A 20,498-nucleotide genomic window follows, 5' to 3' on the forward strand; every position below is an offset into this window, starting at 1 on the left:
TAAGTGGATGAGTATTTGATTTGACAGGAGACTAAGATCGGACGCTCCGAAGGGTAGATCGGACGCTCCGATCATATTTCGTCAGCAGTGACGTCACAAGCAAGGACACGTGTTCGGACGTGGTTGCTGAGTGAGTTCGGACGGTCCGAACTCTGTCTATAAATAGAGGGTCGAGGGCTTCATTTCAAGTGCACCTTCCAAATCCTCTCTCTCGTTCTTAGCTCCTTTTGGCGATTTAGAGGTTTATATGCATCATATTGGGAAATCGAAAGTGGCGGAGCGCTTCGGAGGCATTCGCGGAGCTGTGCCTAAGTTTTGAGGTGATCGTCATCAAAGGGATGACTACGGATACATGTATAACTTCGGATCCCTAAAGAGATTAGGGAGTATGAGATAGCTTAGTTAAGACTTATTATAAGTGATATGGTAATTATTGCTTATAGGCTTGGACTGTGAGTACCTGGACTGCTAGGGTGCTCGGGGTTTCCTTCTTAGAGGTACGGACGTATTATCCGAGATATCAGGTTGAATATACATGTATTGTGTTTGCATGTTTTATGTGACATTATTATGTGCATTGATAATATGCAGCATGCATGTACACGTTGAGCTTTATTTCTTGTTTTGCATAGCCGGTAGTTGGGGTCGCTCAGCCCCGTATTTTAGTGGATGGTTTTCCATGGACTTGAAATCGGTTATATCCACGGGTTTATGGTATGGGCGCCACCTCCTGATGCGACGGCCCAGCGTACTATATACCATGTCGCCTTGGTTGAGCAGCATTCTGATAGGTTTTCCAGTACCCTTCATATTGCATGTGCATGCATGATATATGTATATTCGTACTTCTGTACTGAGCGTTATGCTCACGTCCAAATGTTTTGTATTGGACACCCTATTCCATGAGTCAGGTCTGAGGTTGGACGGACCCGGAGACAGCGGTCGTTGAGCTACAGTGGTTGCGTTGCGAGCCTTTCTCTGTTCAGGTTCTTAGAGAGGACTTTTAATTACTTTTTCAATGGGGTTGTATTACATTTAATTTTGGTCCGATTGTTCTGCCGGTGTATATTGTATTTGGACTTTAAATTTCAGCTGGATTTATTTAATTTCTGTTTTAAGATAATTGCATGCTTAATCTCTGATTAGTTAGTAATTTTGGGTTAGGTCACTACAATTATACACATAAAGACTTATCATCACTATATTATATATCATCGACATCTCATTCCACAAAACAAATGGCCATGATATTTAAACTATGAATATACATAGGAATCAATTGTTTTTTTTAATTGCACTTCACGTTTTTTTATAAACAAAGTGGGAATCACCACATATGAAATAAAAAAATTTCACGATCATTGTCACATAAATCTTATGTTGTTCAATCTTTCTAGGCATAACACAAAGTCTACATACGAATTTCCCCTATCTGTTTAGGTACCTGCAGTATCATGTCCCTCTTTATTGTAAGAATATTTGTAGAAAAAGATAGGAATCTAAATAAAATAACCAAGAAAGATATATAATATGATATTCTGGGTGCTGGACACACATTGCATGTGCTACGGTTATTAGTACTATATATACAAATCTGAAACGAGACAATGGAATATTGATTTCGGTTGGATGAAATTGAGTGGTAAAGGGGAAAAAGAATAATTGAGTGCTTTTGATTCCAATGGTATTGATTTAATCCTAAGTAGAATTATACCTTAATAAAGAGGACCCTTGATTTAGGTGCAAATCTTGAATACCATTATCGGGGACGGACAAATCTTCTCCTTCATGAAAGAGAAATGATCTGATATTATTTGCATGAATATTAATGGTGGTAAATTATTAGCTGTCATTGCTTGAAAAAAATAAAAGGGGCGCTTAATGCCAAACTGAAGATTGAAGAGTCATACCTCGGATTCCAGTACCTATGAATATGGTAAAAAAAAAAATTGTTGTGTTGGTTCATTCAGATAGTGATATAATCGATAGATCCATTATTTCGGTCCCGTTGTTAGAAAGATATGGAGCGTCGGAGATTGATAAATGACAAATTAAGTTTCAAATGTAATTTGTAATCTTTTGTGTACTCTTTTAATCCATTCGTGTAAAATATCAACATTTCTGATTTGGAGACTTTTGATTAATTAGCGCTTTGGGTCGAAAATTTTCCAACAAGATCACCATATATATTTTAGATATAATAGAAAATGGAAACCAAGTAACTCATGAATATTGATGAGCATATACATCCAAAGACGAAAGTGGGAGACAAACTTTACAAGAATGTAAAAAGATTTGATAGGAGGTTATTCCAATATGCAAGCATTGGACTATTCTCACAATATATATCGATCATGTTTCCCTTTTTAAAGCACGATGATCCATATCGGATTAAATATTTAAGATCTTTTGCCATCAACGATTCCTTCTCGGTAAAAAAAACATTGTGATCCGAAAACTTTAGATCCCAGTCTTGTTCTTTCGAGGAAAGAATAATATCTATGAAATTCTCATATCCCCTCAGTGAATCTACCTCTATTACTGGTCCAAATTCACATAACCCCAAAAAAAAAAGAAAAAAAAAGGATGCAAGACATATTGGCCTCGTCCCACTGTCACATTTCACCCACATTTTATTCAACTCTATCGTTGTGATAATATTATAGGGCACTGCTTGACTCGTGAATATGTAATACTGAAGAATGCATAATATAAATATGATTATCAATATACTTGATAAGATAATGATGCATGACAAAGATCATTGTAGAAATGGAGTCAAACAATAATGGATAAAACAAGGACGTGTAATCAATCAACGTCTGATCACTCGCACCAAACAGTATCCAAACGGTGTCCAAACTGTTGATTCAACTACTCTCTTATTCGTGAAACATATTAAAAAAACGTTATCTTCTTAGATCAAGAACTTCAACTACAATCAACTCTTAATCATTATATCATCAAAATTACTTCTTAAACGAATTGTCTCTCATTCACGATCAATAAAATCATATAAGTTGCTCACGTATTTATTTCACATTTAATGTGGAATATAGTAGAACAAGGGACACATTGTGATGGTCCAAAAACAAACTTATCAAGGCCTCAAAAAATGGAAGAACAAGGCATTCATTGAGATATCATTTGGCAATAAAATGAGGTCCCAAGAGAGAAAAGTATAAGCTCAAGAGTGCATTAATTTATTCCAAGTCCTCGTGTTTGGAGCCATGCCTGAGATGATAATCCAAAGCAGAATCTGTCAGTCCCTCTCATCCAATCTGGATTTTAGATACGCCGATAGGTGTTAGCTTTTACACTACAATATTGGAATAAAATCATCAAATTCCTAGTCATCAAGAGCACAAGTGGATAACAGACAAATATTCTGTTATATTACTGTCTGTGAAATGAGATTCTGCAGAATTGTCTCCACTAGTGTTCACAATGTCCACATGTTTCTAATTTTTTAGTTTTGACATGTGAAGTTTCGATTATAATACGGATTAAAATATTTGAATTGTGTTGTTTTACATCAGTTTTGACTTTTGATATTTGGTAAAATGACAAACATTTTGATCTTACGTAAGTTAGTATCTTAATAATAGCTTTAATATAATCCCGGTACTACAAAATGCATGATATTAGATGTCCGATTTTCATATGCGGACAAATGTAAATAGAACAATTATATTTGATGTATTGCGTCTCATACGATGTATCACAGTTCCACCTGATGTAGTGGGATTTTTTTAAAAAAAATGTGGAATATAAGTCAAAACATTGCGTTTGAGTTGCTATTTGAACACAGGCAATAGAGTTATCATATATATATACAATGAAAGTTACACACTGGATTATACATTGCATTTAAAATTATAAAAATATCTTAAATACATTTTTGAAAGAGTTTTTCCAATTAAAGGACAAGGATGATTTTGTAATTTCAGAACAAGTATGTAACCTAACATGCAACTCTCATTGTACATATAATATTTTTTCAAACCACAAATATAATGTTTGACAAATTAAATTATGTATTGGAAAAATGCTATATGTACACATTTCGTTAAACCTTACATTTGAAGTTACAAAATTATATGTCCACTTGATTTGAAAAAATCTTTTCAAAATACATTAAAGATATTTATGTAATTTTAAGTGCAACGTGTAACCCAACGTGTAATCCTCCATGTACACGTAGCATCACCCTTCACAAAATTATGTATTGGAAAAATGCTATATGTACACATTTCGTTACACCTTACATTTGAAATTACAAAATTATCCCAATAAAAAGATCTTTTCATTCATACATGCATATAGATAATTTTATAATTTCAAAAGTAATGTGTAATTGTGTGTACAACCCATGTGTACATGTAGCATAACTCTATGTATTGTTTGTGATCTCGTTCGTGCTTGGCTATCCAAAGTAAGTCCAAACACATTCCATCAATGACTACCTCTGACATCGTAAATGAGGAAATAAAAAGTCCAAGTTTTTACATGGATGGGAAGGATGAAAATATGGTGGGAACTGTGACAAAGCAAGATCTATAAAATCTTCCTTTCTCTCAACTTTTTCCCCCCTAAATATGTAATTGATTCTCTTGCAAACTAGCTATTTGTTGAAAGACCCCAAAAGGAATAAAAAGATCTTGATAACACATCCATTTGGCTTCACTCCCCCACAACTCTAAGCTCTTATTAAATTTCATCCACAAAGCCTTGAAATCAATAAACATAAAAAATCCAAATTCTCCATATCTTCCTGTACATCAACTTCTAAAACCAAAATAAACATGAATAATCCATCCATGTCTTTTGTGAAACACAACAACATTCTAATAAGAAGAAGCTTCACAGTCTTGCTAGTGTGCTGCATGGCCATCAAACTAAGAATCTGCATCTCTAGCATCTCGTTTTCACTGAGGACGATCGGTGTCCACGGCCATTTTAGCTTCAACGGTAACGAATTCGCAGCCAGAGATTTTGGAAACCAGTACCATACCCTCCCACTGGCAGTTCTGCACCCTAAGAAAGTGTCTGATATTGCTGCAACGATTCGGCACGTCTGGCAGATGGGTCCTATCTCAGGGCTAACTGTTGCGGCTCGAGGCCACGGCCACTCACTACAAGGCCAAGCACAAGCGCCACAAGGAATAGTGATCAATGTGGAATCATTAACTGGTCTAGAAATACAAGTTTACAAGGGACAAGTCCCTTATGTAGATGTTTCTGCAGGAGAGTTATGGATCAATATTCTGCACGAGTGCCTGAAACACGGTCTGGCACCGAAATCTTGGACGGATTACCTACATCTCACCGTCGGTGGTACTTTGTCCAATGCCGGGATCAGCGGACAAGCATTTCGACATGGTCCCCAAATCAGTAATGTATATGAGCTAGAAGTCGTGACAGGTTTGCGACCTAAAGCATGTGTTACAACTTTCTTGTATCTATATTCTAAATGAATATCTGTTCAAGATTTTGGCTGAACTTATGGATGCAGGAAAAGGAGAAGTAATACTTTGCTCAGAAGAGAAGAATGCAGACCTCTTTCATGGTGTTTTAGGTGGACTTGGCCAGTTTGGAATAATAACTCGAGCACGAATCGCTCTAGAGCCTGCACCAAAATTGGTAAAATCTCCCAAACTCTGTGACGGAAGTAATAAACTAGTCAAAATCCCCTGTCTTAGAGAACAGTTCAGTAAACTTTTGATTGAACTATTGACAGGTGAAGTGGATTAGAGTTTTATATTCAGATTTTTCGACATTCTCCAGAGACCAGGAACGTTTAATATCCGCAGAAAACACGTTCGATTACATTGAAGGTCTCGTGATCATAAACAAGACAGGCCTGATTAACAACTGGAGATCTTCTTTCAGCCCTGAAGAGCCAGAGCAAGCCAGCAAATTTACATCAGATGGAAAGACACTTTTTTGCCTGGAATTGACTAAAAATTTCAACCCTCAAGAGGCTAATAAAGTAGACCAGGTGAGACATAAATTTTGAATGATGGCCATTTGACTATCAAATTGCTACAGATTTTACATTATGACACTTTTGCAGGAAATCAAGTCCTTGTTGTCTCCATTAAGCTATATTCCCTCAACACTCTTCGTTACCGAAGTCCCATACGTGACATTCCTGGACCGCGTCCATGCAGCGGAACTTAAACTAAGATCAAATGGATTGTGGGATCTTCCTCATCCATGGCTCAATCTGCTAGTTCCTAAAAGCAAAATCAACCGCTTCGCTGAGGTTGTCTTCGGAAAGATTTTGACAGAAACAAGCAACGGCCCAGTCCTCGTCTACCCTGTGAATACATCAAAGTAACATTCTCATCATCCATTTACACAATCTCCCAAGTTCTTGCAATGTAGTCCATAATTTAAATATTGTTTCCAGGTGGGACAACCGAACTTCATTCGTGTTTCCGGACGAGGATATCTCTTACCTGGTGGCATTTCTTCCACACGCCATTCCATCATCAGCCGAAAACGACGGCTTAGAAAGCATCTTAATCCGAAACAATGCAATCCTAGATATCTGCAAGTTTGAAAATTTAGGGGTGAAGCAATATCTGCCTCATTATACGACGCGGGACGAGTGGAGGGAGCACTTTGGTGCACGATGGGGTGTCTTTGTACAGAGGAAATCAGCTTATGATCCCTTAGCAATTCTAGCTCCGGGGCAGAGGATTTTTCACAAGTCCAAATCCTTGTTATGACATGAAACTGTAGTTTAAATGAATACTAAACAAAGAAACAACTGTTTATATCCATAAACTCATCAGCAGCACAAATTTCTTCCCCACATTCTCAGGAGGTCCGGCTCAGACCTACCAACTGTAATTGTACAGGCCGGGGAAAATGAAAAAAAAAAAAAAGAAAAAGAAGAAAAAATAATGTATTTTGTTACGGGGAAATTGCATATATTACTCTTGTGAAATCTTGGGTTTGCTAATAACTCCTATGAGATTATAGATATATAACAAGCAAACCAGCTAAAAACTAACGAAAATATCCCTACTTAAAAAATTGATTAAATTAATTTTTTTATAATTTTATATTTAAATAAATAAAATAATCAGATTTTAGTTAAATAACTATGAAAATTATATATATTTATTTTATATTAATATTTTTATTTTTTTAAGCAGAGGAATTTTCGTCATTTTTTCGTTATTTTTAGCTGAAAAGGATGTGCATGATACATATCTAGAATCACAAGGGATTATTAGCTTAAAAAATTTCCATAGGGGGCTATCAGCAAATATGAGATTAAACAGGGGTAATATACGCGATTTCTCCTTTGTTATATGAAGTCATAAATGTTTATCTTACCATAATTCAACCAGTCTCAGTAAACATGATCCAACAGCATCTGCCCCATTTCCACTCGATTAAAAGTTAAAGCCTTAATTCATTCGCAAGAAAGATCCAGTTGACATTTGCGAGAAAGGTTCGTAATTCAGAGCTGTAGGAGAGTAAAGCACAACATAATGTCCAGGCAGAAGAAACTACTACATCAGCACAATATATATTTCTCTGCTTCACAAGCTGTAGGCTCAGAAGTTGCTGCGAAAACTGGCTCTTTTTTTTCTACAAGAATCAACAAAATGGTGACTTTGAGGAGATTGAGGCCTCTTTATGCTTCTATGATTCTATCTTGGGGCAGATGTGATTCGTAATTTGTTACTGATTTTTCGTTTGGTTTTGCATATTCTCTTTCACGATTTTTTTTAATGACATAAAGAATCCATCATCGTTATTTTTCGGTGTCTTACATCATTTTGCAACATTGTACGCTGAATTCAAGTTGATAATTCATTGTTTGCTTGCACTATCTCCATTTTAGCCAAAATCGACATTCACATGTTTGCTTGACTTTAGACATAGTTCATCTTTGCCACGTTTGTAGCATCAAGTATGCATACATCGCAAAAAAGTACATCTACTTCTAGTTTCCTTTTGGTCGTATTAGGAAAAAAAATATGGAGTATTTGAAATATTGGTAAATTTGATTGATATCCCCATAATCCAAACATAATTTTACATTCACTCTCTGTCAGGAAAAAAAATAGTATGTGTTTCACTCACTGATCTATACAAAAATGTTTCTGCACTCTCAGGCCCACAAGTTTTTTACATGTGAAAATGGGTACAAAACATTGAAAATATGGTACTAATATATGATATTTGAGCACTAACTAGTTTAGATCTAATACAAAAGATAAAATTTAGGGTATAAAATTTGAGCAACTTTTATATCAACACTTGGAACACATGTTTCGATACTCAATAATCATATATTAGTATCAGATCTAAAACTACCGGTATTTCCAATGCTTTGTATTGTTTCTTCATTCAAAAAGAGACAAATATGTAATTAATGTACATAGTTGCATACATATTTGAGTACTTGAAAATCATATATTATTACCAAATTTGAAATAATTTATGCTCAAATATCATTTATTAGTATTTTATTTTCAATGTTTTATATCGAATTTTATCCAAGAAAAAAACATGCGGATCTAGGGAATGTAGAAACATTTTTTTATGGATCAAAGAGTTCAAAATTTTTTTCATAACATGGACTGAATACAAAGTTATATTTGAATTTGACGATTTAAAGCAAATTTATCCTTGAAATATCCAAACGAAACTGAATTAATTATTCAAATTTGATTCTCGGTTTAGCACAATGTGTCTATTATGTGAAGTGTTCCGGTTATAAAATACTAACCAACAAAGCACACGCCACTGTGTGTGTAATATAATACATGAAATTTATTTGAAAATATTTTGTGTTGTTACGGTATTCTAATTTTAATATTATAATTTAAATGATACTTAATAGTTAAAATTTATCATAGAGGAACACAAAATTAAAAGGATATTTATGCAATAATATGTAACAAAATGATGGATGAGAGATTGAGAAACGTGGAACGTGGGAGGAAATGGAGAGAGTGGAGAATTTTTTCATGTGAAATTATCATTTTGCTCTTTTTGATAAAAAAAAAAAAAGAAAAAAAGAAAAGAAAAGGCAACCAAGGATATATTAGTCTACCCACATTAATAACCAAAATCAGTTTTTTTTTTATGGGATTCACCTATTATTAAATAGTATATATATATATATATATATTCAATCAAATCGAATTAAAATGCAATTACACGATTTAATAAATCATAATTAATCAAACAAATGAATATAAACTAATTGATGAGTAATAACTAATAACTCAATTTTAATAAGTTAGCCTAGACCTGGCCAAGGGCCGGGTTGGGCCCGGACCCGGCCCGTGGTCAACGGGCCGGTTAACCGGGTCAACGGCCCGACCCGGAACCTGGGACCGGATCAGCCACTAGGCGGTCCGGTCCCGATTTTCCTAAGAGAAAACCGGCGACCCGGGGGGTCAAACCGCCGGGTTGCAAGGGTCCGACCCGCCGGGTTGGAACCGTCCAACCCGGCGGATTGGACACGTGGCGCCCATCAGGGCGCCCAGATCCAACGGCCACTAGCAAGTGGTCGTTGGATCATTCAACGACCACAATTTTGTGGCCGTTGAGATCAACGGCCACGATCTTGTGGCCGTTGTTGACCCGCCCGACCCGGCGGGTCAACCGGCAATTTTTTTTTTTTTTTTAAAAAAAACCTACTTTTTATCTATAAATACCCCCCAACCTCCTTTCATTTTGTTTACACAATTCTCTCTTCATTCTCTCTATTCTCAATTCCTTTTAATTTCTTGAATTATCAAAAATATCAAGTTTCGATTATTGGTTTACTGTCAATTGTTGATTTATTTTCATATTTATACAATTACAAATGTCCGGAGCGGGATCAAGTCGTAGGGGTGACAAAGGAAAAGGAAAGTAAAAGAGCATCATACCACCCGAGGTCGAGTATCCTCAATTCAATGTCGATGGATTTGATCTTGAATATTCCGATAATGAAATTCAAGAAATTCGACAAGAGGCGCAACAAAGACAACAAATTGAACAACCATCACCACCACCACGTCATCATGCAAGTCAAGAAAGTATGAACGATCCGGCGGCCTCTCAAAGACAAACTCGAGCGGTGCCTCACCCGACATCCGATATCTTCACCAAACACTTCGACAAGGTGACGCTTCCCTCCGGTGATTTGCAAGCCAAATGCAAATATTGTTCAAAATGTTACAAATTTAAACAAGGAGGTGGTTATGGAACTTTGACGCGGCATATCGAGAAAAATCATCCAGTGGAAATTGGTATTGATCGTGGTCAAACTCAAATTCCGGCATTCTCTTCTCAATCGGGTAATGAATCTCAACTATTTAAATATAACGAAGCTAGATTTAGAGAAGAAACGGCTAAATTTTGTGCGGTTGAACAACTTTCTTTTTGTTTTAGCGATAAATTATCTTTTGAAAATTGGTTTTCTACAAGTGCAAATCCTTCTATTAGACGTATTCCAAGAAATAGTCTCAAACGCACAATGAAAAAGTTAGTCGTTGATCAAAAGAAAGAATTAATTAAGGAATTTTATAGTTTGAATAATAAAGTTTCTTTGTGTTCCGATATTTGGAGTGATCATTGGCAAAATTGTTTATATATGGGTATTACATGTCATTGGATTGATAATAATTGAAACATTCAAAAAAGGTTGCTTGCATATAGATGTTTCAACGAATCTCACACGACACAAAATATTTCGCAACTTATATTTGTTATTTTAGAAGAATATGGTCTAACTACCAAAGTTTTTTCAATGTCTTTTGATAATTCTAGTGCAAATACTTCTAGTATTAGTGAGCTTATTGAAATATGTAAACCATTACTAGGTGGAAAATTTTTTCATATTAGATGCACATGTCATATTTTAAATTTGTGTGTTCAAGATGGGCTAAAAAATTTAGGCACACATATTCAACCAATTAGAAACGCTATTCATTATTTATGGACGCACCCCCAAGTTATGAAGCAATGGGGAAAATTTTGTAGAGTAAATGGTATGAAGCCTAAGCGATTTGCACGAGATGTTCCAACTCGTTGGAATTCAACATATAAATTGTTATTATCCTCTTTTGAATATAAAGATTTATTATGTACATTTTTTCATCAATTTGTTCAAGCTCGTGATATTTATTTGTTTTCAAATCAATGGAACATATGCACTAGTATTTGTGAAATTTTAAAAAATTTTAATGATGCTAGTGACCAATTATCCGGTGTTTATTACCCTACTTCACATTTAGTTTTAACACATTGTTGCAACATTACTTGTATTTTTCATGAACATGTTAATTCTAATGATAGTGCTTTATCTCAATGTATTCTCGTCATGAAAGCAAAATGGGAAAAATATTTTTTGCTCATTCCTGAAATTTTTTTATGTGCTTTTGTTTTAGATCCTAGACTTAAATTAGATGGCTTAAGCGACATGTTAACATTATATTATGAATCTTTGGAGCCTATTGCGGAAATGATTCCTTCTATCTCATTGATTTTGTTTAATATTAAAACTCATTTACTTGATATTTATAATGAATATAACATCAAATATGGTGGACAAATTGTTTCACATGAAACACAATCCACTGCAACTAGTAATGTTTCTTCTAAACTTACTAAAGCACAACTTTTATTAAGGGAACAGACGAAACGTCTACGAGGATCCTCAAGTTCCAGTCAGGAACTTGAGAATTATTTTACCACTACTTTTGATTTTAGTGATACAGATGAGGAAAACTTCGACATTTTGAGATGGTGGTCGCAAAAAACACAAATATATCCAATTTTGGCTATAATGGCAAAAAAAATTCTAGCTTGTCCGGTTTCAACAGTTGCAGTGGAGCAAGCATTTAGTATTGGAGGAAATACATTGGACGAGAGACGTTCTAGCTTAAGGCCGAAAAACTTGGAAGCCCAATGTTTGCTCAATGATTGGTCAAAAGCCGCTACTCGAACACAACATATTCAAAGTGATGAAGAAGACCAAGATGATACCGAAGGAACATCCGGAACTACGACGGGAGGAAATGCGAGTGAAGTAGAATAAAATGTAATAGATTTGTAATATTAAGTCATAAGATATTAAGATGTTGAAATTCTAATATATTGTTTATTTAATAAATGTAATAGATTTTTATTATGGAGATATGAAATATTTGATTGAGATTATTTAAAGAATATGTCTTATTAAAAATTTGTTTAAAAATTTAAAAAAAATTAAATTTCGAAGGTGCAGTGCCCTAGCGCTGCAATGTCAGCGCTGGGGCGCTGAACCTTCGAATTAAATTCGAAGGTTTAGCGCCCCAGCGCCTCCAATGCAGCGCTGGTGCGCTGCAATTATTATTATTATTTTTTAAATGGCACGGTTAGCCCGGACCCTGAACCGGCGGTTAATCGGACCCGGACCCGGACCCAGACCGAAACCGCCGTTTCACCGACCCGAACCGGAACCGGCCATTGGCGGGCCGGTTAAGGGTTGGTTAAATGCCAACCCGGACCCGGACCGTGGCCAGGTCTAAGTTAGCCCACTACCAGATCCCGCCAAGAATAAAAGTTAAATTGGGCCCAAGCCCAGACAAAATGGCTCATTTACTTCTAAGTGTCTATAAAGTATAAATATATATCATCCTCTCATTCTCAAAGCTTTTCCTTACTTTTATTGGTTTTGGGTAACATCCGAGGGTTTTCTCCGGACACTCCTAGCGCCTCTGACACTCCATTTGTAACGCAATTGATGATCCACTACTCCACTTTTAGATTCGAATAAGAGAAGTTTGCAGGCCATGATCAATAGTTGTATCCCTCTGAATTTCCTTAAATCAGCTCTGAATTTCCTTAATTCAGATGACTATTTTATTTGGCTACATAACCAATTATAAATTAAAATTTGATAATAACAAATATTGTAGAAAACTAACCTATTGTATTTTTCTTCTTATGTGAATTTGAGAAACGCAAAAACCACAATCTTCTATTCTTCCAATAGATGGCAATGCGTAGGCACTCGAAATCACAAAAATAGAAAATCAAGTATTTCTATACGATCAACACATTAAAAAGTAGAGTATGTTTGTCTCTCTCTTTTTAAGTTCTCTTAGTTTTTATAAAATATACTAACCTCAAAATATAATAAATGAGAAGACCAAATCTTGATGCTTGATAAATTCACGAAATTCATGTTTTAAAAACAAAGGAAAAGAATCTCTCCTTTTCATTGGCTTAACAGCCAATTTCCCTTCTTTTCCTTTTTTTAATTTTTTTCATTGGTTTTGGGTAACATCCGAGGGTTTTCTCCGGACACTCCTAGCGCCTCTGACACTCCATTTGTAACGCAATTGATGATCCACTACTCCACTTTTAGATTCGAATAAGAGAAGTTTGCAGGCCATGATCAATAGTTGTATCCCTCTGAATTTCCTTAAATCAGCTCTGAATTTCCTTAATTCAGATGACTATTTTATTTGGCTACATAACCAATTATAAATTAAAATTTGATAATAACAAATATTGTAGAAAACTAACCTATTGTATTTTTCTTCTTATGTGAATTTGAGAAACGCAAAAACCACAATCTTCTATTCTTCCAATAGATGGCAATGCGTAGGCACTCGAAATCACAAAAATAGAAAATCAAGTATTTCTATACGATCAACACATTAAAAAGTAGAGTATGTTTGTCTCTCTCTTTTTAAGTTCTCTTAGTTTTTATAAAATATACTAACCTCAAAATATAATAAATGAGAAGACCAAATCTTGATGCTTGATAAATTCACGAAATTCATGTTTTAAAAACAAAGGAAAAGAATCTCTCTTTTTCATTGGCTTAACAGCCAATTTCCCTTCTTTTCCTTTTTTTAATTTTTTTCATTGGTTTTGGGTAACATCCGAGGGTTTTCTCCGGACACTCCTAGCGCCTCTGACACTCCATTTGTAACGCAATTGATGATCCACTACTCCACTTTTAGATTCGAACAAGAGAAGTTTGCAGGCCATGATCAATAGTTGTATCCCTCTGAATTTATTTAAATCAGCTCTGAATTTCCTTAATTCAGATGACTATTTTATTTGGCTACATAACCAATTATAAATTAAAATTTGATAATAACAAATATTGTAGAAAACTAACCTATTGTATTTTTCTTCTTATGTGAATTTGAGAAACGCAAAAACCACAATCTTCTATTCTTCCAATAGATGGCAATGCGTAGGCACTCGAAATCACAAAAATAAAAAATCAAGTATTTCTATACGATCAACACATTAAAAAGTAGAGTATGTTTGTCTCTCTCTTTTTAAGTTCTCTTAGTTTTTATAAAATATACTAACCTCAAAATATAATAAATGAGAAGACCAAATCTTGATGCTTGATAAATTCACGAAATTCATGTTTTAAAAACAAAGGAAAAGAATCTCTCTTTTTCATTGGCTTAACAGCCAATTTCCCTTATTTTCCTTTTTTTAATTTTTTTTTTAAAAATAATTAAATAGAATTAAAAGCCAACACAACTTTTCAAGAGGAGGAAATCGAAATTTTTCTAATTTTTTTTATTTTAAAGTATTTTTCTCTCTTAATATTGCAAGGTTTCTCAAAATCCTAAAAACGATCTCATTCTATCTTATCCAATGAGTTGGATATCAAATATTATTTGCTCTTGAAAACATGTTGTTTCAGAGTTTATAACTATTTAAATTTGTTTGGTATTTTTTTAAACAGTTATCAAAATAAATTGTTTGACAATTTATAAGTTGTTTTTTAAAAAATAGGGTAGAAAAGATCTTATTTTAATATTTTACATCTCCATATTATCTTTATATATTTATTAAATACTCACTATATCCTCTACCCAATTTTTTTACATATAATTTCTCAATTTTTAAAAAAATTAAAATACAAAATAGTTTTATTTTTTTATTAAATGTTTAACATTTATGATAAAATTTTAAAACTATTTTTGTATATATATATATATATATATAACTATTCACATTACTTTCGTGATATTATATCATTTTTGGTAATTTTTTAATAAAAATATCTAATAATATCAAACACATCAACATATTTAAGTTGTTTAAAATAAATTCATCAAAATACTTTAACAACTTATTTTTAAAATAAGAATGACATTTTATTCAATTTCTACATTTGATTTCTAAATTGCACTTATATCCCACCATTAATTAAGAAAACGTAAGGACCATGAACCATAATTAGAAGCTCTGATAAATCAGATAAACTATTAAACTCTTTGTTCAATTTATTCAACTTATTAGTTTCATTATTAATCCACCGAAAATATAAAATTGCACTCTTTTTATTATGAAATATTTAAGTCTACTAGAAAATCATTTCATTAATATAATCATTACATATGGATTAATCATCCATAATTAGTAATTAGAGTTAAGAAATTTCCATTTACCTCTCAAATTAATTTTTATCCCCATTAATAATTACCATTAATTCATTCATTAGTGGTTCAATTTATAAAAGAATTATAAATTAGTTGGTCTAACACTCAATTCCATAATTAATAAATGAAATAATTGTTTTTCTCCTTCCCGCGGGAAAGAATAAGGAATGAATTCTATGTCTGTGAATTCATATTTCTAGTCACTCATTTCAAGTGCAAATCTAAAATGCAAGTATTAAGAAATGCATAGATGCAAACTTTAAACAAGCAAATTAAGAACCGCATCGAAATGAACAAAAATATATAATTACATCAGGATTAAGATTTGTCCATATATAATTATCTTATGATTTAATCATAATTCCGTATAAATAACGTAATTTATTATAAAATTTATAATAGATCGGTCTAAATCCTACATAATCTCATTATATATAAATGCCCTCATCTAGATATCTTCACATTAAAGGCCTAGATAAGATAATCACTTTCATAATTTCATATAGGTTGCATTAGTGATACTTTAATTAAATATATCACATTTCAATTAATTTCGTCATGGACTTAATTTAAATTTATTATCCATAATTAAATTCTTTTGTATATATAAATCTTATATCCTAATAATATTATGGTTACATACAATAAACTAGATATTTTTCTATGATATTTAAGACAATAATAACATGCACATCCATAATAAATGTCCCTTTTTATGTTAATAATAACTATTACAATGTTTTATAAGAATTAGCTCAAACAATCTCTCACTTGCCCTAAAGCACCCCAGACATATCTCTAAGTCCTAGATTCAGCATGTCTGCATGCGTCTTTCAAACAATTTTGTAGGTTGTTTTTTGGTGAATGGATTGGCGGTTATCAACGCCGCAATCTTAAGAATGAAAGTGCCTTCTTTTTGTACTATCCATCGAATCAAATAGTTCTTCATTTCAATATGCTTTGATTTTTTGTGACTATGAGGTTCTTTCAAATTAACCACTGCTCTAGTATTGTCACACCATATAAAGTGAGTGGTTTATCTACACTTGGAACAACTTCACATTCAGATAGGAACTTCTTAACCATACAATTGTTGGATGACCGAGTCAATAATAGGATCTTTCTTTTACTTGTTCTACTGTCAATTTATTCATTTAGTTGTTCAGTTTCATTAAGCCTAGTTTATAGCAGTCAATTTGCATGTTTACACGTTTTTTAGTTAGTGGTAATCAGTTGCTAATTTCATGGTAATGCACGTTGTAACTTTTCTCTATTTAAGTTAGATCTTTTAGTGAATGATTTATTCAAGAAAATAAAAGTTTTCTCTTCTTATATTTTATATTTGTCCTCTTCTGTATGTCTATGACAATTTTGTAACATTGGTACCAGAGCCAGTTAAAATTTGAGAGAGAGTAAAAAAAAAGTACACATCATTTATTGTGTGTACAGAAGTCAAAAAGATAAAGGTTGAGAAAAACTTTCATCTCTCAGAGTTTTTCATCTTTCGGTGCTTTCCTCCAAAAGCAGAAGACTAAATGGCCTCAAAAAATTTTGTTCAACCTTCGATCCTTCGCTTTGATGGTCACTATGACCATTTGAGCATGCTGATGGAGAATATTTTAAGGTCGAAAGAGTACTGGCAAGTGGTCTCTGATGGAATAATAGAACCACCGGCAGGCACAACATTGTCCCAAGCACAAAAAACAGAAATCAAAGGGATGCGCTTGAAGGATCTCAAGGCAAAAAATTATCTTTTCCAAGCTATTGACCGTTCGATCTTGGAAACGATTTTGTGCAAGGACACCTCCAAGCATATTTGGGATTCCATGAAAAAATAAGTACCAAGGTTCCAAAAGAGCAAAGAGGCAGCAACTTCAAGCACTTCGTTCGGAGTTCGAAGCACTACGAATGAAAACAGGGGAATCGATAGTAGATTATTTTTCACGGACGATGGAAATCGTCAACAGATGCGGATCCATGGCGATAAAAATATGAAGGATGTCACCATAGTCAAGAATATTCTTCGATCGATGACACCGAAATTTAATTTTATCGTGTGTTCTATCGAAGAAGCCAATGATATTGAAGAACTTTCAATTGATGATCAGTTGCAGAGCTCTTTGCTAGTTCATGAACAAAAGATAAACCAGCAGGAGAAATAGGAGCAAACATTGAAGAGTTCAATTGACAATCATTCTTCAACATCAAGTAAAGGAAGAGGATGGGGCAGAGGTCAAGGAAGAGGTAGATGATTCAATGACAGTAGACAAAAACATAATTTCAGTAATAACCGCGATAATGATTCACGTGGAAGAGGAAGGGGTCGAGGAAACAATTATTCCTTCGCTCATAGACCAAGGTCAGTAGACAAGTCTTGAATGTTATCGATGTCATGGTTACAGTCATTACAAAAATGAATGCACATCAAATTTGAACAAATAACATGGTGAAAAAAGATAACTTTGTAGATAAGCCAGAAGAAGTTGTCTCACTCTTAATGGCATGCCATGCTAAGGAGGAAATTCACCAAAATTTGTGGTATTTGGACACTGGATGTAGCAATCACATGTGTGGAGACAAATCTTCATTTTCGGAGCTGGACGAATCCTTTCAAAATATGGTAAAATTTGGAGATAATTCTTCTGTCTCTGTTATGGGCAAAAGAAATGTTATGATTAAGACAAAAGAAAACTCTGCTCAGATTATTTCCAATGTTTTCTTTGTTCCTGATTTAAAAACAAATCTGCTTAGCATTGGACAACATCAAGAAAAAGGATTTTTTTATCACCATTAAAGATGGAACATGCAGTATTCAAGATCCAAATAAAGGCTTAATTACACAAGTTAGTATGACTTCAAATCACATGTTTCCTTTGCATCTCCAAATTTTGTCAATTTATGCTTCTCTGCAAAAGTGAAGAATGTTGTTTGGCTTTGACATTTTCGAAATGGGCATTTAAATTTCGGTGGACTCAAGACACTGCAGCAGAAAAATATGGTTATAGGTCTTCCTCAAATTGAATTCCCTCAACAAATTTGTGAAGAATGTGTTGTTAGCAAACAACACCGCAATCAATTTTCACAAGGAAAGTCTTGGAGATCTAAGAAGGCTTTGGAATTGATTCATTCCGACATTTGTGGTCCGATAAATCCAATTTCAAATGGAGGTAAAAAGTACATGATTACTTTCATTGATGATTTTAGTCGGAAAACTTGGGTATACTTGTTACAGGAGAAATCTGAAGCTTTTGGAGCATTCAAAAATTATAAAGCGTTGGTTGAAAAAAAAATAGGTCTTCTAATCAAAGTTCTTCGTACAGACCGGGGAGGAGAATACATCTCACAAGATTTTGCAAATTTTTGTGAGAATCATGGAATCAAAAGAAAACTTACCGCAGCATATTCACCCCAACAAAATGGGGTGTGTGAGAGGAAAAATCGTACAATTATGAATATGGTAAGAAGTCTTTTGACAAGGAGCAACTTGCCGAAAAGTTTCTAGCCAGAAGCCGTTAATTGGAGCATTCATATTTTGAATAGAAGTCCCACATATTCTGTTCAAAATATGACACCCAAAGAAGCATGGAACGGACATAAACCAACTGTGGATTACTTCAGAATATTTGGATGTGTTGCCTTTGTTCATGTACCGGATGAAAAGAGAAAAAAGCTCAACGACAAAGGAGAAAATGCATATTTCTTGGGTTAGTTAGCAGTCAAAATATTACAAGTTGTACAATCCTCTCAGCAAAAAGATTGTAATCAGTCATGATGTTGTCTTTGATGAAGAGAAATTTTGTCCATGGAGTATTACCTCTGGACATCAGCAAATTCCAGTGGACTTTGAAGAAGAAGAGAATCAACAATCTGATAAAAAGCAAACAGCTCCAGTAGTACCCTTTTCAACAGTCACAGATAATGAAACAAGTCCACCTATCGAAGAAGATCAAAGATCTCAACGTGTCAGAAAAAGACCTGCATGGATGACCGATTATGAGGTATCTAGCTTTGATGATTCACTCACTCATTTTGTGTTATTCTAAGATTGTGATCCTGTAGCATTTGAAGATGCTGTGAAAGTATCAAAGTGGCAAAAGGAAATGGATGAAGAAATTGCAGCTATTGAAAGGAACAACACTTGGGACTTGTTAGAACTTCCAGCAGGGCAGAAAACCATTGGTGTGAAATGGGTATACAAGACAAATTTGAAAGAAAATGGGGAAGTTGATAAATACAAGGCTTGTTTAGTAGCAAAAGGATACAAGCAAGAGTTTGTTGTTTATTATAAAGAAGTATTTTCTCCTATGGTGAGGCATGACACAATCAGATTGGTGATTTCTCTAGCATCTCAAAATTCATGGCCTATTTTCCAGTTAGATGTGAAATCAGCCTTTTTGCAAGGTGATTTGGAAGAACATGTATATATTGATCAACCTCCTGGATATATTAAAGCTGGAAATGAGCATAAAGTTTACAAATTAAAAAAAGCTTTGTATGGACTAAAACAAGCTCCTCGCGCTTGGTATAGTCGGATTGATGCTTATTTTCTGAATGAAGGTTTTAAAAAATGTCCATATGAGCATAAACTTTTTATTAAATTTGATGGAAAAAAAATTCTCTATGTTTGCTTGTATAATCTTTACTGGAAATGATAGTGTCATGTTTGAGAATTTTAAGAAGTTCATGATGGTTGAGTTTGAGATGTTTGATTTGGGAATGATGCCTTATTTCTTGGGTATTGAAGATGGAACAATCTTCTGCTGGGATATTTATTTCTCAAAATAAATATGTGCAATAAGTTTTAGAAAGATTTAAAATGAGGAATTGCAATCCAGTGAGCACTCCTATGGAGACAGGTTTGAAGTTTGTTAAAAACTGTGAAGAAAGACATGTGGACATAACTCTCTACAAGCAAATAGTTGGAAGTTTAATGTATTTGACAGCAACAAGACCGGATATAATGCATGATATGAGCCTTATTAGTAGGTACATGGAGCATCCATGTGAAATGCATCTTTCTACTGCCAAAAGGATTTTTAGATACCTGCGAGGAACCATTGAATATGG

General features: G+C 34.0%; 1 protein-coding gene across 1 annotated transcript; it reads left to right on the forward strand.

Moving 5' to 3' along the window:
• Positions 1-4,622: 4,622 nt before the first annotated feature.
• On the forward strand, positions 4,623-6,737 carry LOC140865637 (cytokinin dehydrogenase 6-like). The gene is made up of 5 exons (XM_073270349.1): positions 4,623-5,424; positions 5,516-5,643; positions 5,741-6,001; positions 6,077-6,339; positions 6,416-6,737. The coding sequence occupies exons 1-5, from the start codon at positions 4,806-4,808 to the stop codon at positions 6,735-6,737; spliced, it is 1,593 nt and encodes a 530-aa protein (XP_073126450.1). The 5' UTR covers positions 4,623-4,805.
• Positions 6,738-20,498: the final 13,761 nt, after the last annotated feature.

This window comes from Henckelia pumila, chromosome 4 (genome assembly GCF_033568475.1).
Source record: "Henckelia pumila isolate YLH828 chromosome 4, ASM3356847v2, whole genome shotgun sequence".
In the NCBI taxonomy this organism is placed as follows: Eukaryota; Viridiplantae; Streptophyta; class Magnoliopsida; order Lamiales; family Gesneriaceae; genus Henckelia; species Henckelia pumila.

Excerpts from the sequence above, each read along its gene's own strand:
- LOC140865637 (XM_073270349.1), top strand. The coding sequence starts at position 4,806 with ATGAATAATCCATCCATGTCTTTTGTGAAACACAACAACATTCTAATA. Across the intron at positions 5,425-5,515 it reads TGAGCTAGAAGTCGTGACAG|GAAAAGGAGAAGTAATACTT; the intron begins GTTTGCGACCTA and ends TTATGGATGCAG. Across the intron at positions 6,002-6,076 it reads AGGCTAATAAAGTAGACCAG|GAAATCAAGTCCTTGTTGTC; the intron begins GTGAGACATAAA and ends ACACTTTTGCAG.